The sequence below is a fragment of the Boleophthalmus pectinirostris genome, unplaced genomic scaffold, assembly GCF_026225935.1.
Source record: "Boleophthalmus pectinirostris isolate CB_2022bp ecotype Guang Dong unplaced genomic scaffold, ASM2622593v1 HiC_scaffold_17, whole genome shotgun sequence".
Taxonomy (NCBI): Eukaryota; Metazoa; Chordata; class Actinopteri; order Gobiiformes; family Gobiidae; genus Boleophthalmus; species Boleophthalmus pectinirostris.
The window spans coordinates 1,078,124-1,095,659 of NW_026571115.1; the positions used below are offsets into that span (position 1 = coordinate 1,078,124).

Genomic DNA, 17,536 nt, shown 5'->3' on the forward strand with positions numbered 1-17,536 from the left:
CAAACCATAAGGTGCGTGGAAAGGGTTAACATTTTATATTTAACTCTAAATGTCTGATCAATTCACTTTAAGTCATAAAAAAGTCATGGAAAAGTTTTGAAATTTTGTCAGTGAAAAAGAGTGAGAAACTTGGGAGTTGGCATAGACAAAATTTGGCAGATTTTGGAACATTTTTATGCCAGATGCCATTCCTGTCATATTGGAATGGAAGATATACACGGGAACTACTAAATTATAACATTGTCTACTTGCTTGATGATTTGAAAGATTTTGGCACATTTTTATGCCAGATGCCCTTCCTGTCACAATGGAAGATGATATAATGTACATGAGAACTACAGATTGAATTATAAAATTGTCTACTTGCTTGCTGTAGAGGGTTTCCATAGAAATGATTTGGCAGATTTTGGAACATTTTTATGCCAAACACCCATCCGGACATAATGGAAGATGATATACCTGAGAACTACAGTATAACATCGTCTACTTGCTTTCCATAGAGGGTTACCAAAGATCTGGTTATGACAGATTTTAGTACTTTTTAAATATGATACCCTTACTGTTATAATGGGCATGCTTAGAACTACAGTTTAAAATATAACATTAAGATGATTTGGCTGATTTGGGCACATTTTTAAGACAGATGCCCTCTTACATGCATGAGAACTACTGTTTATAATATATAACATTTCTTAGTTTTTAATTTTCCTGCTTGCTTTTTGCTTTTTGTTTACCGTTTAACATTAAGATTTGGCAGATATTCAAGTCAGATGCCTTCCCCGTCACAAAGAACTGCGTACAGTATGTGACTGGAGCTGGCGGTTTGGTTAATGTGAAGTGTCTTGGCCAAGGACACAACAACGGTTTGTGCTACAAATGGTCAATCTTCCGTAAGGGGCTAAAAACTCAACCAACTGTGAACGCCCCATTTTCAGATTTATTACATTCTGAAAATTGTTTACTGTTCATAGTAAAAGTACAAAATAGGAATTGAAGTTGTATCTATTTCGCTGCATAAAACTAAAATTAGCTTTGGAATTTTACTAAGCCTTATCATGACTTGTAGGTGACTATTCCTACTACTGTTTCTACTGTTATGAGGTTATTTTTTCAGACCAAGAGTTTGTTTTCATACCCTGACAGGACTTCCTCAGGACAGTATCCCAGAAGTGCAGAAGTGGGACTGCAGATGGCGCTGTCCTCCTGCCTTCTCCGATAGGAAGACAGCGCCAAAACCTGTTTAAATCAACTGAACGGACACGTCACAGCCACATCACGTGACTCTCAGGAAGACCCATAGTGGCTCAGGTATGAAAACAAACTAATATTTTAACAAACTAATTAAGTAATAAACTTTATTTTGAGCTGATTCCAAGTGGCAAGTGCGGCGCGATGGATTGGATTTTAGAACAAAATGCATTGAAACTACTATAAAGAATGTTACATCTGCAGTTTTATCTTATATCTTTGACCCACCTCATCTTAAACTAAACTAAAAAAAACTATTTGTTCATGTAAGATAATACACCAACAATACATTTAAAAAAAATTAGTAAAATTTGATTAAAACGTTTTTTTGTAATTTTCCGATGAGAATTTTGGTCTGAAAAAATAATCTAATAACATAAATTTTCAGAAAACCTAATGAACCTCATTGGACTATTTCTACTGTTAATACTAGAATTACTATCATGTATTTATTCATTCACTTTCCCACAGAAAATTCAAATTGTACATGTTTTATTCTCAATTTTCAGATAATGTTTATAATGCATTTGGTTGGAAATTGTGTCCGATATGGTAATAATTAGGTTTCTGTTTAGTTTAGTTACGTTTATTAATTATACAGTAGATTTTGTATGTATTTTTGTCACTCTTGTCACTCCATACACACACATATAATCTCTTATTCTGAGCACTCTGAACCGCCCTGTGCTTTCATATCCACAGCCTCTGCTCCGACCCGCCCTGAGCCGATCCGACCCGGGCCAGTTTAATGCCATCTCCTTTTCCAGCGCGCTCCCTTTTCCCCCATTTTTACATTTTTACCGAGAGGCCAAACCGGGCAGACTTAGCACCATGCTCACACGGGGCAGTCCCACAGAGAGAGATATATATAGAAACGGATATCAAAAGCATGCGACCGGGCCTAGGCATGCACACCTATGCACATGCAGTCAGATCATCTCAGCACAAGTCTTCAAAGGCTAATTCCGCCTAATTTCAGGGACCAAAACTTTTCATCTGTGCATGAGGAAAAGTAAAAGTGAAAGACTCCCTATACTCAACCTCAGAGGATCTAATTATTGTATAGCTTTTAAATGCAAAAATCACTGGCTTCGCTGCAGGAGGACTATTAATCAAATATGATTAAAGAATTAAAGGCGAGATGTGTGGGGGGGCTCCCGGGGGCCCAGGCATTTGTTCGACACACACTCGCTTTCTCGAGCCTGGATTGGTATCACAGCGAGGACCGTAAAGGGAATATATTAGACAGAGAGATAAGGATGGAGAAAGTAGAGAGGGATGAAAAAGGTTAGAGTTAAAACGATGTAATTTCTTAATAAACTTTTTTTAATGTTAATTTTGAGCTGATTCCAAGTGGCGAGTGCGGCGCGATCGATCAGATTTTGGAATAAAATGCATTGAAACTACTAAAAAGAATGTTATCTCCTCAGTTTTATTTTAAATCTTTGATCCACCTCAGCTTAAACTAAACTAAAAAACTAATGTTTGTTCAGATCAGATGATATACCAACAATATATTACAAAATTGTCGTATAATTTGATTAAAAATGTGTTTTTTTGTCATTTTATGATGAGAATTTTAACTTTTTGATACTTCAGTCAGTACTACAACTAATATTACTACTACTACAACTACAACAACAACTTCTACTACTACTATGACTACTACTACTACTTCCAAAGAGAAGGGTTGACCTGGGTATGACTGGGATTAAATAAAAATGTTTCAAAGTTTCTCAGTACAGATATATTGGACTAGCAGCTCTTGAAGTAATTCCAAATCCAAGTGCGCACTACCTCCATCGAATTAAGTGCACAGTTTGCATGTTAGTTGCCAGTTTACCGTGATGGCTCTCGGAAAGTTGCGCTGAATAATTAGGATTCATGGAATACATTAGATAAATGGACTGTTTTTGTATTTACGTATGAATTGTTTTTGGTTTTTTTTTAAGATTGTACATGATTTTTTAAGATTTTAAGCTTTAAGGAAGCTGTCAAGGGAGCGAGGAGTTAGGAAAGAAGAAAAGAAGGCTGGAAAGGAGAGAAGCGTTGAAGAAAGAATGTGAATTGGACGCAGCCTGAGCCAAATTTAAGCTTATACTGCCTAAATAAAATACATCTGATTGCTTAAATGAAGACTTTTGATCTTGTTTTGGACGATTTCATTCAATTTTCCTATGGATCCAGATTTAAATTGATTAATATCTGTATAAATATTTGTTCATTAAGACCATGATTGGTATGTATTTTCATCTGTACACTATCTAGCCCAATTATCTTCCATCGGAGAAAATCGTGAACTGTGTAACTGTGCAGAACTCTGTAATTTGAAGAGCTACTTAAAGAACCTCCACTGAACTTTGCGTAATACTTTTAACACATCGCGAGGTCCCCACTTTGCCTGGAAAACCACGCCGCACACTTCCCTACAGACGCCATTAGCTCCACGGCTCAAACACACACCAGCATTTCAACTTTCGTCTCCTCCCTATCGCTCTTTGTTTACGAGATTATCACCATGTCAGAGAAAGTGGAAGGAAATTTGGAATAATAATAATAATAATAAAAAATAAATAAAAAATAAACATTCAAGCACATTTTTAATTAGGTAAAATGAGGAGGGAAACAAATGTCTTAATTAATGAAAGCTTTTAGCTAGCAGCCGCACCGGGGAACTCTCTATGTACTTTGGATGCAGTTGAAAAATCGCATGCATGCCGTTAAAAAAGTTCAATTTAAGTAGAAGTAGTTGAAGTAGTAGAAAAGTAGAGAGGCCGTACTGCGCTCTCTCTCTCTCCCCTGTCCCGCGGCACTCTGCTGCATGCGTTGATCGCCCATAATCTCCAGCTTTGGGCCTGGTCCCTTCTTCAAACAAAACCAAACACAAATTCTATCCATTCTTTAAAAAATATATATATACCCTTTTGTTTTTATGTTAGTTTATTTATTTGATATCTTGGGTTTTCATCTTTGATGCTGCAAAAGCTAGCTAAAAACAAACATTAACAATTGAACTCCATCCCTTTGAAAGCTTTGGTTGTTTTGGACTGAACCGTCCAAATGAAAGATGTGGTTGAGGTTCTGAGCAGCACAGTGTCAGACGTGAGCTTCAGACGATCAGACAGGAGAAGAATAGTGGACACACAAGGAGCCAAAAGTTCACATCTCCCAACATGGAGCGAAGCCTTTCATTTATTATTCATTTACCCAAGACGCTATAGCTACATTCACCATATTCACTTCATTCACTAGACTCACTATGTAGTTTTATCATTATACTGTGAAAGTGCAAGGGTTTAGATTTGAGATTTTAACACAATATTTGGAAAAAAAGCTGGAAAAACCCCCCTGCACTTTTTAGTCCAGTCTTGCAATCCCATTATAACCAAGCAGTATTTTCACAGTAGAATGCAAGAGGAAGCTGAAGCGCTATCAAACAAATGAACAAAACAAACATTCTAATGAAACATCTATGCTTATAATCAGATCATTCTACTAAAATAGAATAATAATAGACTAATTGTGTGGTATAGATCCAGTATTCTTCACATGTCTCAAATGCAAATGTTGAAATAAAAAAAAAGAAAGAAGAAGAAACAAAAAACACCACAGAAAAATGCAATTTTCAGTAAAAAAATCATGTATCATTTTTTCATGCAGTAAAACTGTACGATCTGAACTGGTGTGGATGTCAGGCTCCTTTAGTTGTGTATTTTTATCGTTGCTTACCTTTAGAACACCATATATATGTTTTGAATTTAGTGTTTCATTTGCTAACACACTTTATAAAAAATTCCAGGATTGTGACTCTATTTTTTTGTTTTGTTTCTTACATTAAATTAAAAGTGCACTTCGCCACTACATCACTGCTTTTATCTGTCTTGTTCCACAGTTTGGCATTAAACTTATCAGTTGCCGTGGATACAAGCAGGTGACACCATGAGGCAAAGTTACAAGTTAGATCTGCGGAGTAAGTTTTTGGAACACTTAAGAAACTCTGCAAGATAGAAGCCCCCACACAGTGTAGTTTAAACATTCTTTCACTTTTAAGACAGGATAGTATAGTTGGTGTAAAAGTGCTCCACAGCCAAATGAAAATGCTTACAACTTTAGCATAGAACCTGATAGACCCAAGATTCCAAATGTATCTTGTACACGTCCATGTGCCCTATTTGCACACCAAAAATGGCATTGATATTTCTTGTAGTTTTCCCACAGTTTCACTTTTTATGTTTAGGCACAATGTCTTGAAATGCGGCAAAAGCCATGGGGCTGTCCTGTCCACAGCACTGTGTTCTACAGCGAGCTCACGCCTGGAAGCATTTCATTTTGACATGAGAAGCCCCCGCACAGTGTAGTTTTAACATTCTTTCACTTCTAAGACAGGATTGCATAGTTGGTTTAAATGTGCTCCACAGGTGCTGAAAACTCTTTTGCACTAATAAAAAAAATATATATAAGAAAACGCTTATAACTTTGTCATAAAACATGATCGACCCAAGATTATAAATGTTTTTTGTACAGGTCCACAAGCCCTACTTGTACAGCAAAAATGGCACTGATGTGTTTAATGTCATAATGTGGAATATTCAAGGCAAAGTGAACATCTCCATCGAGACAAACAATATTTAGGTAAGTTAAAAAGGCTTAAACTAAGAACGTTTGACTTTCTTTGAGTAGATTCAACTGGACAAGTCAAATGATCTACCAATGGAATAAGTGTCTTTTACTTAATTCAAGCAGCATTTGATTTTGTTTCTTATTTTAAGTGCAAAAAGTTGAAGATGTATATTCATATTTTAAGTACAAAAAGTCTTGTTCCACTGCCAGATAATTTTACTTGTCAGCTGAAAGCGGAAGAAAATGGATGAATGGAAGTGAAATTTACTCAAATTTTATTAAAACATTCTCAATTCAAGTCATCTTAACATGGCTAGGCTTTAGTTTTTGCAGGTAGTATACGCTCCTTCAGAAATGTTACATAGTGCAACTTTTAAGACACTATATTACACAAAATCGACTCTTGTGAGCTTTAAGACATGTTATAAGGTTGTTACCTTCTCCAAAACAGACCTGGACTTGTGTTTTGTTTCATTCAGATGTTTGAATAACCCTTTATTATTAGTCTGTTTACATCTCCAAAGCTCAAAATGCCACCTTGTGATGTCATAAAGTGGTAGTTTTCAAGTTAAAACCTATACCTTTTATTTTTAGTTCAGTAGGCAATTCGAGATCTGAAATGATCCAAATGATTCTAGTGAAGGTGTATGGAGTTTAAAAACACAGTGGAGCACTTTTTTTTTACCACATGATGACATCACAAGGTGGAACAGAGTGTTTTCAGCCTAAATATGCAGGATTTGCAGTAAAAAATGAAACAAAACACAACTCCAGGTATGTTTTTGATGATTATAATTTGGATTGTATAATTATAATTTAATTTAGGTAATAATTTGGATATAATTTGAATTCTTTATAACTTTGGATTCATAATTTTGGATTCTATATTCATAACGAACCAACCGAGCGAGATCTCAATGGAATCAAATGGACTTTATCGTATTTATTTTGTATCAAAGCGCAAAATAAAATAAAGCGGAACATTTGAACTGGGGCGAGCCTATGAAGAAACAATAAAATAAAAGTTCAAATAAAGTTAAAATAATGATAGAGCTTTTAAATATAAATTTGGTTCCTCCGTTTGAAGCGGTGTGAGACATTTGGCTGGTGTGCGTTCGCAGGGAGGAGGTTAGCAGTATTTTCCATATCTCCTAACACACTGACCTAAAAACACTAACAGGAGCCGGCCGTGCATTAAAGATGAACTGGAGCTTTGAAGTTGGGGTTTAATTCTGGATTATAAAATTATGAAAGGACCCCCAGACTTTTATAGGACATATTAAAAAGAATTTCAAATCTACAGGCAGCAGTGCAGAACGTACGTGAGATTTTGTGTTCTATTTTTGGGAGGTTTAACTATACTGGAGAAGATGTATCAGAGTGGTTTTAATTAACTGAAAGTAGGGTAAAAAAAATAAATAAATAAAATCGCAAAAAGGAAAGAGAAACAAATAAAAGCTTTGTTTTATATTTGAAATTTGAAAAAAAAAAAAAGTGTAATTTGTCAAAAGTAAAAAGATTCAATGGCGCATGGAATTTAAAAGTGTAAACCATTCTTTTTAAAGGCGCATTGTGTAGCTTTTCTGGTAGAGGGCGAGCCGGATTCTTGTCTCCATGGAGATGTTATTGCTTTACCTCCAATACAATATTCCAAAGTGTGGCATTAAACTTTTCAACCTCGGTAGAAACAGAAACAGAAGGAGGAGACACCACTGGGCCAATTTACAGTAAGAACGCACAAAGCAAAACTGGAGGGTTAAAATTTCAGGGTGACATATTTCAGAGTTGTTTTTAACACAAAAGAGTGTTATTTTAACTATTTGAAAGTTAAATGGTGGTTTGGCTTGGGGTTATTTGCCAAAGTTGATATGGTTGAAATTAATTCAACTTCCTCTAGTGTTAAATCAACTTCTCCTACTGTTAATTCAACTTCTCCTACTGTTAATTCAACTTCTCCTACTGTTAATTCAACTTCCTCTAGTGTTAATTCAACTTCCTCTACTGTTAATTCAACTTCTCCTAGTGTTAATTCAACTTCTCTTAGTGGTTATTCAACGTTCCCTAGTGTTAATTTGGCACCTCTCACCCACCACTTCAAACTATAAATAAAGTGTATAAATAAAACGCCTCTGTGTGTTGTTTGGCTAAATCAGAATAACCCAACAAAGTGTTATCTGTTAACTCTCAAAAGGTGAAAATAACTCTTGATTTCGGGGTTAAACAGGAACTTTGGTCCAGTGTTACTTAATTAACATTTCCAAAATTGTTAAATTAACTGTAGAACAGATTGGACTCATAGAAACGCAAAATGATTATGTGAGACTCAATTTAAACACTTAATGGTATTTTTGAGCAATAATTGAACAAATGCATCTTATTTCTTATTTATTTTCTAACCCCAACCCCCAACCTGAAAAGTTAAAATACTTTACAGTACTTAACAGTGTTTAGCTTAGAAGTAACAATTATTTTTCTCACTCTCCAAAAACCAAACCAAGAATTGAGAAAGTTTTATCATGGTTTGAGTAAATTTCACTTGACAAGTAAAATGATCTGCCAATGGAATGAGACTTTTGTACTTGTACTAAATATGACAGGAAGGATCCAGGAACATGTAAAGCATGAAAAGTCAAACATGTGTAACAGTGTTTATTAGTAACAGTTAAAAATGAAATCACGATTAACTCAAAAACAAAAGTAGTAAAAGAAAGTAAATAACTAATAACTTGAAAAATTTTATGGGTTTGCCTAATTTTGTTTAGTTCATCTGATCCATTTTTTGTCCTCTTTTGGATAATTTCTCATTTAGAACTCCACTTTTAAACCTGAATTAGTTCTCTTATAGACCTGGTTTAACTTTTTTCAGTTGATTTAGATTTTCTTTTTGTCTACATTTTGAGCTGCTTTGGGCACAGTGTGTTAGCAAATGAAATCTATTCAATTGGTCACAAGTGTAAAATGTAAAAACGTGTCAAAACAAACTGCATAATGTGTATTTTCTTTGGTGTACATGTGCGTATCATAAGTTCAGACCCTGCTCCTTACCTGTGTGACTTTACCTGGTACCATGTGATTACTGTGTGTGTTTTCAGTTGTGTTTAGAAGAAGAGATTCTCGTAGACTTACCATAGTGCCCACACTGTATGTGGCGGCCGGCCCAATCGTGTGGTGGTAGGGGTCCGCTGTTGCATAGACTCGTCCATAACTGCAGGAAGGGAGACGGAGGGATGGAGAGAAAGAAAGAGATGATGAGAGACGAATCGAACACCGAAAATTCTATCCAAACGTACGTAAGATTTTGTTTTCTGTTTTTGGGAAGCTCAACTATAGTGAAGAATATGTATGAGAGTGTTTTTAATTAACTGAAAGTAAGGTAAAAAATTCTAAATCAAATTGCAAAAAAGCAAAAGAAACAAATAAAAGCTTGGTTTTATATTTGGAATTTGAAAAAAACGTAATTTGTCAAAAGTAAAAAGTTTCAATAGTACTTGTAATGCAATTTAAGTGTAAACCTTTCTTTTTAGAGGTGCATTGTGGAACTTTTCTAACCAGTCAGTCTCCGCCAGTTTCTTGTCTCCATGAAGATATATTTGAAGTAAAATTACAAACTTCACAAAAAAAGGAAACAAAAAAAAAAGAAATCAACTGATTACACAGAATAAACCGTTTTTTAGAGCTTTTAACCACGCTATAGTTATTTCCTCTTCTCATTGTCTTACTCTTCTCTCTTGAAGTTGTATTTATATTAATACATTCATATTTGTTTACCATATTTTTTGGACTATAACTTGCACTTTTTTCATGGTTTTGGTGTTTCCTGTGACTTATACTCTGGTAAGACTTATATATTAAAATCTTCACGCTGACAGCCATGGGAGGCTCTAGTCTTGTGTGTCAGTATCTGCTACTACTATTACTCCTGTACCACTGTCACTTCACTCTACTGTGCATGTCTCCTGCAGAAAGAGCCTCTGTTCTGTCTGTATCATGTCAGTCGATCGCACCATTACTTCTGTACCACTGAACAATTTAACATTTAAACAAACTCATAAAGACAAGAAGATTACAAGTTGCAAATAGTGAAATCTGCGGCTACGGTAATCGAGCAGCAGAAAGAAAGTTTGGAGTGAGCGAGACACTTGTGACACTATGAGGATGCGCCATGCAACTTTCCTGGAAGTCACTGGATGGATGGACAAAGCCTGGACTTCAGTGACACCGAAACCATCCTGTTGGGATTCAGAAAGACCCGAATAATTCTAACTGGAACTGATGCTGAGTCTGACGACACAGAAGAGGAAACGGCGTTTTGTTTACTTCTGGAGGTCGTGGAGTTGCTCAAAAGTGACACCGAGGATGAAGAATTGAATGGATTTAGTGATTTGGAGTGAGATGGAGAGTTTGGTAAACTTGTTCTGTTCTGTTGTTTATGTTATATTTATCTGAAGAACTGTTCATATGTGATGTTAACAGTCTGTTGTTCTCTCTTCTATTGTTATTACTAGAATTTGACTTTCAACGGGAAATGTCAGTTCCTGTTCTCTGATTTTATAAACTAAATTTCCCCCAAAAAGTGTGACTTCTATATGTTTTTTTCTTCTTCATTACACATTTTTTGGCTGGTGCGACTTATACTCCGGAGTGACTTATAGTCTGAAAAATACAATAGTTTTTATACACCAGTATTGCATCAATCTACTCCCCGTTTTCACCACCACTGATACAAGCCCATTACTCTGGGATTACTACTGTGATTTTCTTAAACTGTGATACATGTAGGATTTAGGCAGCGTTGCATAGTCTTTTTGGAACAAATGGAAAAATAAAATAAAATAAATCCTCTACTCGTGTGTGATGTTCAGCTATCCATAGGAGGCGCCAACAACTTTTCATGATCTTTGTTGTGATGACTTTTACGGCGACATCAGCTCCCATTGGCCAATGCAGCTTTCAAAACGCAGAAGTCAACGAGGTTATTTCTTTTATTAAATCATTTCAGCTCAATAATATGACATAATAATGATCCTCGGGCGTCATAGATTATAACTAGTGGTGCGGAGCGGACACAAGCACGATATGTCTCCTTTAAATCTGAAATATAAGGAAGGGAGGGAGCGGGAGAGATTGATCCATCATTGACAAGCCGAGTGGAACATTTATGCATGCTTGTCTGATGCTCGGGCCCCCAAGTCGACGCTTTCAAGTCTGTAACACAATCAATGATCCCCCCGCGCGGCCTCCGGGGTCTGTGCATTATACAAGGTGCTTCAAACGGACGGTTCAAAGGTGGATGAATTGTACTTGTCTTCTCATTGTCATCGTGATTAGGTGGAGGAATACGTAATGAGCACACGCAGGGAGCTCTGGGGCAGCTGCCAGAACATCTCCCAAATTAAAGGTGCAATGTTGGTTCTGGAGTGAAGACAGAGGGGGTAGAGTTTTGCCATTGTGTTAATTGCGTTTGATGAATGAGAGGAGATTCTAATAGGTGCAGATGTAATATTAAAAGTTGTAGTTTGTAGTGATGTTTTAAAACTAATCTTTGTCTTGACCACACTTGCCTCTCTCCAGTTCAGATTTTAAAGGTCTGATATTACGCCAAAGTGACTCTTGTGAGCTTTAAGTCATGCTATAATTATAATAACAATATATGTTACATCCTCAAAAACAAACCTGAAGTTGTGTTTTGTTTCATTCCCATATGTCTGTCTACATCTCCAAGACTCAAAATGCTCTGTTCCACCTTGTGATGTCATGAAGCTGAAATTTTCAAGTGAACGGCTACTTTTTAACTTTTGTTCAGCAGAGATTGGTAATTCCAGGATTGAGGTGATCCAAATGATTCTAGTGAAGGTTTATGGAGTTTAAAAACACAATGGAGGACTTACCACATGACATCACAAGGTGGAACAGAGTGTTTGAGAGAAGAACTCAGACTAAATGTGCTGAGTTTGGGTGTTAAAATATGTGTGAATGAAACAAAACACAGCTGCAGGTCTGTTTGTGATGAGGATACAAAATTGTAACATAGAGCAATACAGACCCTTAATAAATAGTTTAGTAGTAAATTAGTTAGTGAGTAAGTAATAAACAATAGTTAGTAAAAAATAGTTTTTGCAAATCATTAACAATAAATAAAGCATAAAATGAAGTATACAAGTTTTGGCAATCATCAGGTCCCAATCAGCCCAAATAAGAAGGTTAAATATAAAACAGTCAAAACATGGTTCTTAAAAATAAATGGACACAAATTATCTGCATACATATTCATTTTTTTAAAAGCCCGGTACCTGATTTTTCCCACATGTCTGAAAAAAATGTGTCTTGCCTCAGTACAGATATTATTTTATAAGCAACTTATTATTTTGATGTCAAAATAAGTCAGTTTTCATCCAGTTATAAAGTCCAGAAGTGCACGTTAACATGCTAGTAGTTTGTGATGATCCAAAGTTATTCCTCGCTTACTTTATACATTCTGACCATCCTAATTATTCACCGCCAGTGCTGGGAGTAACGCGTTATAAAAGTAACAAATTACTGTAATGCGTTGCTTTTTGCTGTAACACAGTAATGTAAGGCATTACAAGAAAAAAAAAAAGTAATATTGATATCTGCAGCAGTGAAACACCGGACATGCGCCCACTTAGACCGTCGGGTGACCGCGTGCGAAAGGACCGGCGCAGAACTCCACGCTCCAACCTGGTTCAGTCCTGGTTCCGCTGTGGTTTAATCCTAGTTTGGTCCTGGTTTAATCCTGGTTCAGTTTTGGTTTAGTCCTGGTTTAGTGACCTTGTTTGTCCATATACGGCACAAAAGTTCAGCATCTTCACTGTTAGAGTGAGAGTAACTTAAACGTAATGCAATAGTCATGTAATGTTTTACATTTTAAACGCAGTAATATTGTAATGTAACTAATTACTTTGAAATGACAGTAACAAGTCATAAATAACACATTACAGTTTTGAAGTAACTTGCCCAACAGTGTTCACCGCCACAATGAGTTTAGAAGCGCTTTTCATGACAACTAGCATGCTAAACCACACACTTCCTGATCACATTGGACAATATTGAAATGTTATGCAGTCAGTAAACAGTGAACATTTTGACCTAAAAAGCTGTTTGTACAATATAACTGTAACGGTGCGAGACGAATTTTGCATGAAAAGAAAATAACACATGGCACTTTAAATGAGTCCACCGTGCGAGAAGTAGGTCAAACTTGGAGAAAAGAACAAATTGTCATATGTAAACACGTAAACAGCGCATATTTTTGGCTGTAATTGCCGCTCGCACCGTGACTGTACAGCGAACTGCGGCAGCATTAAGTCCGAGTGCGCGCTCTCCCCCCGGGCTACCTCGCATCATACAAGGTGCTTCAAAAGGTGGCTAAACCATCCTTGTGTTCCCTTTGTCGTCTTGATTAGGTGAAGGGAATGGTTAATGAGCGAACCAAAGCTAGGGGGGGAATCCGCAGAGGAACAGCTCGCCGCCTCCCTCCTCCTCCCTCCTCCTCCCTCCTCCTTGTTTACCCACGATGCAACACTGGCCCCACGCCCCCGCGCCTTTTCATTGTTGCTGGTTTGGAACTAATCCTTCCAATTTCCTCCGCAGACAGGACAAGATGGGGCGGCCTTATTTATTTATTTATCCGACTTCACATATTCGTCTATTTACTTTCTGTTTTTTCGCTCTCTCCCCGACGCTCGCTTGCAAATGAGGGCCTGTGCGGGGGAGATAAGGCGCGCCCGGCCAAGCTCTGAGGGCACCAAATCAACCAGGGGAAAAAAAAAAAAAAAAAAAAACTAGAGAGGAGAAGAGAGAAGACGCAGTACTCCCTGTAGACACAAGGCGGACACTACTCTAACACGAGAGTACGAGTATTTTAACCCGCTGATTTTCAACAAGCGATCTGGGGAAGACCACTGCGCCGGGTTGCCAGGTGTCACGTTGCCAGGTGCGCCTCGGAAAAAAACATCCAATTTGAGCCAAACTTAATTCACACGCTTTTAATTGAATAATAATTTTGGAGTGCCCTAGGCGTCTTCTGAGCCAGTCATTCCCAAATTGATACTTGAACTGGATTGATACTGGGAGTGTGATGCTAACTGGAGGCACTGCTCCGTCTGACGCTCCGGTAAAGACTTTAATCGGAGCTTTGTTTTAATGCAATGTGACCGTAAAGAACTGACTTAGTTGAAACTAGAACTGGTGAGCTGATTTGTGCTAAACATGTCCTGCTGTAATAATTTTATTGTATAGCACACATGCTTTTCTTCATCATTTTCTTTCACATTTTTTTTTTTTCATACAATCATAAAAGATACATTTTATGCCTTCTTTATCATTATTATTAGTTTGTACAACCATAAACGAAAAAAAAAAGAAAGGTAAAGATAAGAAAAAGATGCAAAGAAAAGAAAAATAAAAAAAAGATAAGAACTAGGGGTACGGAAAAATATCCAAATATCGATATATCATATCGTTTAATGTGACGATACAGTATTGATATCATGGGCTGCTGCATCGATACATCGCCAGAAGTATTTTTTTAAATATATTTGATTAAATTATTTTGTTACAGCTACAGTTTTGTTGCTATTTCAGAGGAAGGAAACTCATTTATGCGACACATTTGACATTTTCACTGTTTTGATGATTCAGTGTTTGTTTTTCATATGAACTTTGCACAAGAAGTGGTTTAACAAAGACTTTTAGTATCACAGCCGTCATTTAGACTTTAGTTTTTATTGAACTATATCGAATCAATTTGGAATATACTGCATCGAACTAAAAGTTCACTGTATTGAAATATGTATCATATCGTGGAATGTGTATCGAGGTATGTTTTGTATCGGCTAAGAACTAAGAAAAAAAAAAATTGTATTTATGATTTATGATTTAAAAAACAAAAAAGTCTAACACTGTAGAAGCCTTTTAAAAAAAAAGAATATAAAGTGTTATGTTTTGAAAGATACAGAGCTCTGGAATGAATGAATTGTCAGTCGTAAGTGAAATTGTAAATGTAAACTCGCTCTTCATGCGCTGCTTTCTTTCTTGGAATTCTGTCGTGTCATGTTTAATAGGGTTTGGCTTTAGAAGTACTTTTTACTGACGGTTCAAATCCTGCTTTCGACATAAAACATCATTGGTTGAGCGGTGTGATCCACTGACCCACAGGTTGGCGGTACCTGTGTGAAGTTGGCCCCCCATGAAAAAACACAAACCTTCACAAAAATGATCTGAGGCTGTAAAAAGTCTGTATGGTATCTTTAGTAACTTGCTTTTGATTCATATTTTATATAATAATACAGACTTTTCCACAGCCTCAGATCGTTTCTCTTCACTAGTTTTGCGGAGTTTTGCTAAAGCCGCTGCAGTCAGCTGAGAGGAAATGATGTCATATCATTTCTGCAAAAATAATAATTCATCATTTTAGAAATATACTCGTACAAATGAAAACTGTACAGCACAAAACAGCACAAACGAAATACAAATGTTTCTTATCATTTTCTGCCTGTTTTGTAAGTAAGTCTTTATTTATATAACGCTTTCACAGACATGTTTTGAGGCTATTTAACATTTTGGAGGGCTGGATGTCGGGCCGTGCTGGCTCCACCTAGTGTCTCCGCTCAATTTAATTTCTCTCCAGCAACTAGGTCAGGAATCAAAATAGACTAGAAAGAAGTGCGAGTTCAGGCACCAGCCAATTAACAAAGAGCCACACCTACTGTGTTGGCAACAATTCCCGAGATCGAGGATTGAAAGCCAAAGCAAAGAGAATGTTTGGTGAATTTTATCAAGGGGAAAGACATTATTGTCCTTCTTCATACAGGATTTGGGAAAAGCTTAATATACCAGTTAGCCCCGTTACATTACATACGTCACGACCAAATAGCAGTGACTGGTTAAATGAAAAAAGTAACCGCCTACCGTCGAGTGAACGAATTCTAATGCTGCAAGGTCAGACGGTTTCTACGAAGTGAAACTCGCTGATGCGTCAGGCTACTGGATGGACGTCATTGGCCGAAAATACCAATGCTAATATCTTAAGAACCATAATCGCACAAATGAAACTTTTTGCAGCACAAAAAAGCACAAACAGAGCACAAACGATTTACATAGTTTTTGTGTTGCTTTGCATTTGATGGTGGCCAACTTCACGGAGGCGTTGGTGGTGCGATTCCAGCTCCCACAGATAAATGCTGTCGTTATCCATGAGCAAGACTTATGACTTAACCCGCCTCGCCCCTAGTGTCTGCGTACACTGGTGTATGAATGTGTGTGTGAATAGGTGAGTGGCTCCTTGATGTAACGCGCTTTAAGTGTCTTGAAAGTGGGAAAGAACTGTATAAAAATGTGACCATTTACCATTTACCCTGATTTTAATGGGGTAAAACGAAGTGTACTTCATTACATGGTACAATCTCCCAGCTAAGGTCCTGACCAAGATCAGGTCAAGATCTGGAGATGGGTCTCACTGCTCCTGACAGATTACCCCAGCGACACTGAAGAATGGGTCAAATTTAGAGGACAAATTCCCAATGCAAGGACAACACAATAAACCTTTGTATCTTTACCCAAGCTTTGCCTAATCTTCGAAACAGGATCGTGACCAGAATGTTAAGTGTGACCCTCTAACGACATGGTTAATGGTTCAGCGCTCATGATCTCTGTGATAAGAGTGTAACAATATCCAAATCTCACAATATGATATTTATTGCGATATCGTGGGAAAGCTCACGATATGGTGGAGAGGCTCATTTACGCAATATTTTAGATGTCACGGTACGATATTTATTGCGATATTTTGTGGAGGGCAACAAAACTGTGAATACGCTACTTTTTCCTATTAAAATGCCTTGACAAGACTTAATCCAAAGAACTAAGTGTTAAAAGTGTTAGAACTGTTATTTCTTCATGTAGTCTCCAGCGAAATGGAGCAAAGGATCATGGTCTATGTAGTTCCCTCTGTCATTTTTTTTAGCTATTGCTGCACCATAACTCTTTATATAAGCAAAGAGACTTGTAATTCGATATATTGTGATGGTCCAAGATATTATTGTGAGAACTTTGCCGATATGATATCACAATATTTCGGTTATTGTTGCATCCCAACTCTATGATAAGACGTTTTTGGTGACTTCCTTTTTTCAAGTGATATATATTTTCACTCAATTTCATTTCTCTCCAGCAACTAGGTCAGGAATCAAAATAGACTAGAAAGAAGTGTGAGTTCAGGCACCAGCCAATCAGCAAAGAGCCATACCTACTGTGTTGGCAACAATTCCAAGATCGAGGATTTAAAGCCGGAACAAAGAGAATGTTTGGTGAATTTTATCAAGGGGAAAGACGTTATTGTCCTTCTTCCTACGGGATTTGGGAAAAGTTTAATATACCAGTTAGCCCCGTCTGCAGCGCATTACATACGTCATGACCAAATAGCGGCGATAGGTTAAATAAAAAAAGTACCCACCTACCATTGAGCCAACGAATTCTAACACTTCAGACAGGTTCTACGAAGTGAAACCAGCTGATCAATCAGGCTACTGGATGACGTCATCGGCCGAAAATAAAACTGCTAATATCTTAAGAACAATAATCGCACAAATGAAACTTTTTGCAGCACAAACGGAACACAATGACTCAATGAAGTGAAACCGGCTGATCA

General features: G+C 37.0%; 1 protein-coding gene across 1 annotated transcript in view; it reads right to left on the minus strand.

Moving 5' to 3' along the window:
- LOC110161044 (RNA binding fox-1 homolog 3) overlaps positions 1 to 17,536 on the minus strand; it is a 180,500-nt gene that overhangs the window by 14,683 nt on the left and 148,281 nt on the right. The window contains 1 exon segment of the mRNA XM_055152615.1: positions 8,995 to 9,073. Within this exon segment, the coding sequence (XP_055008590.1) occupies positions 8,995 to 9,073 (79 nt within the window).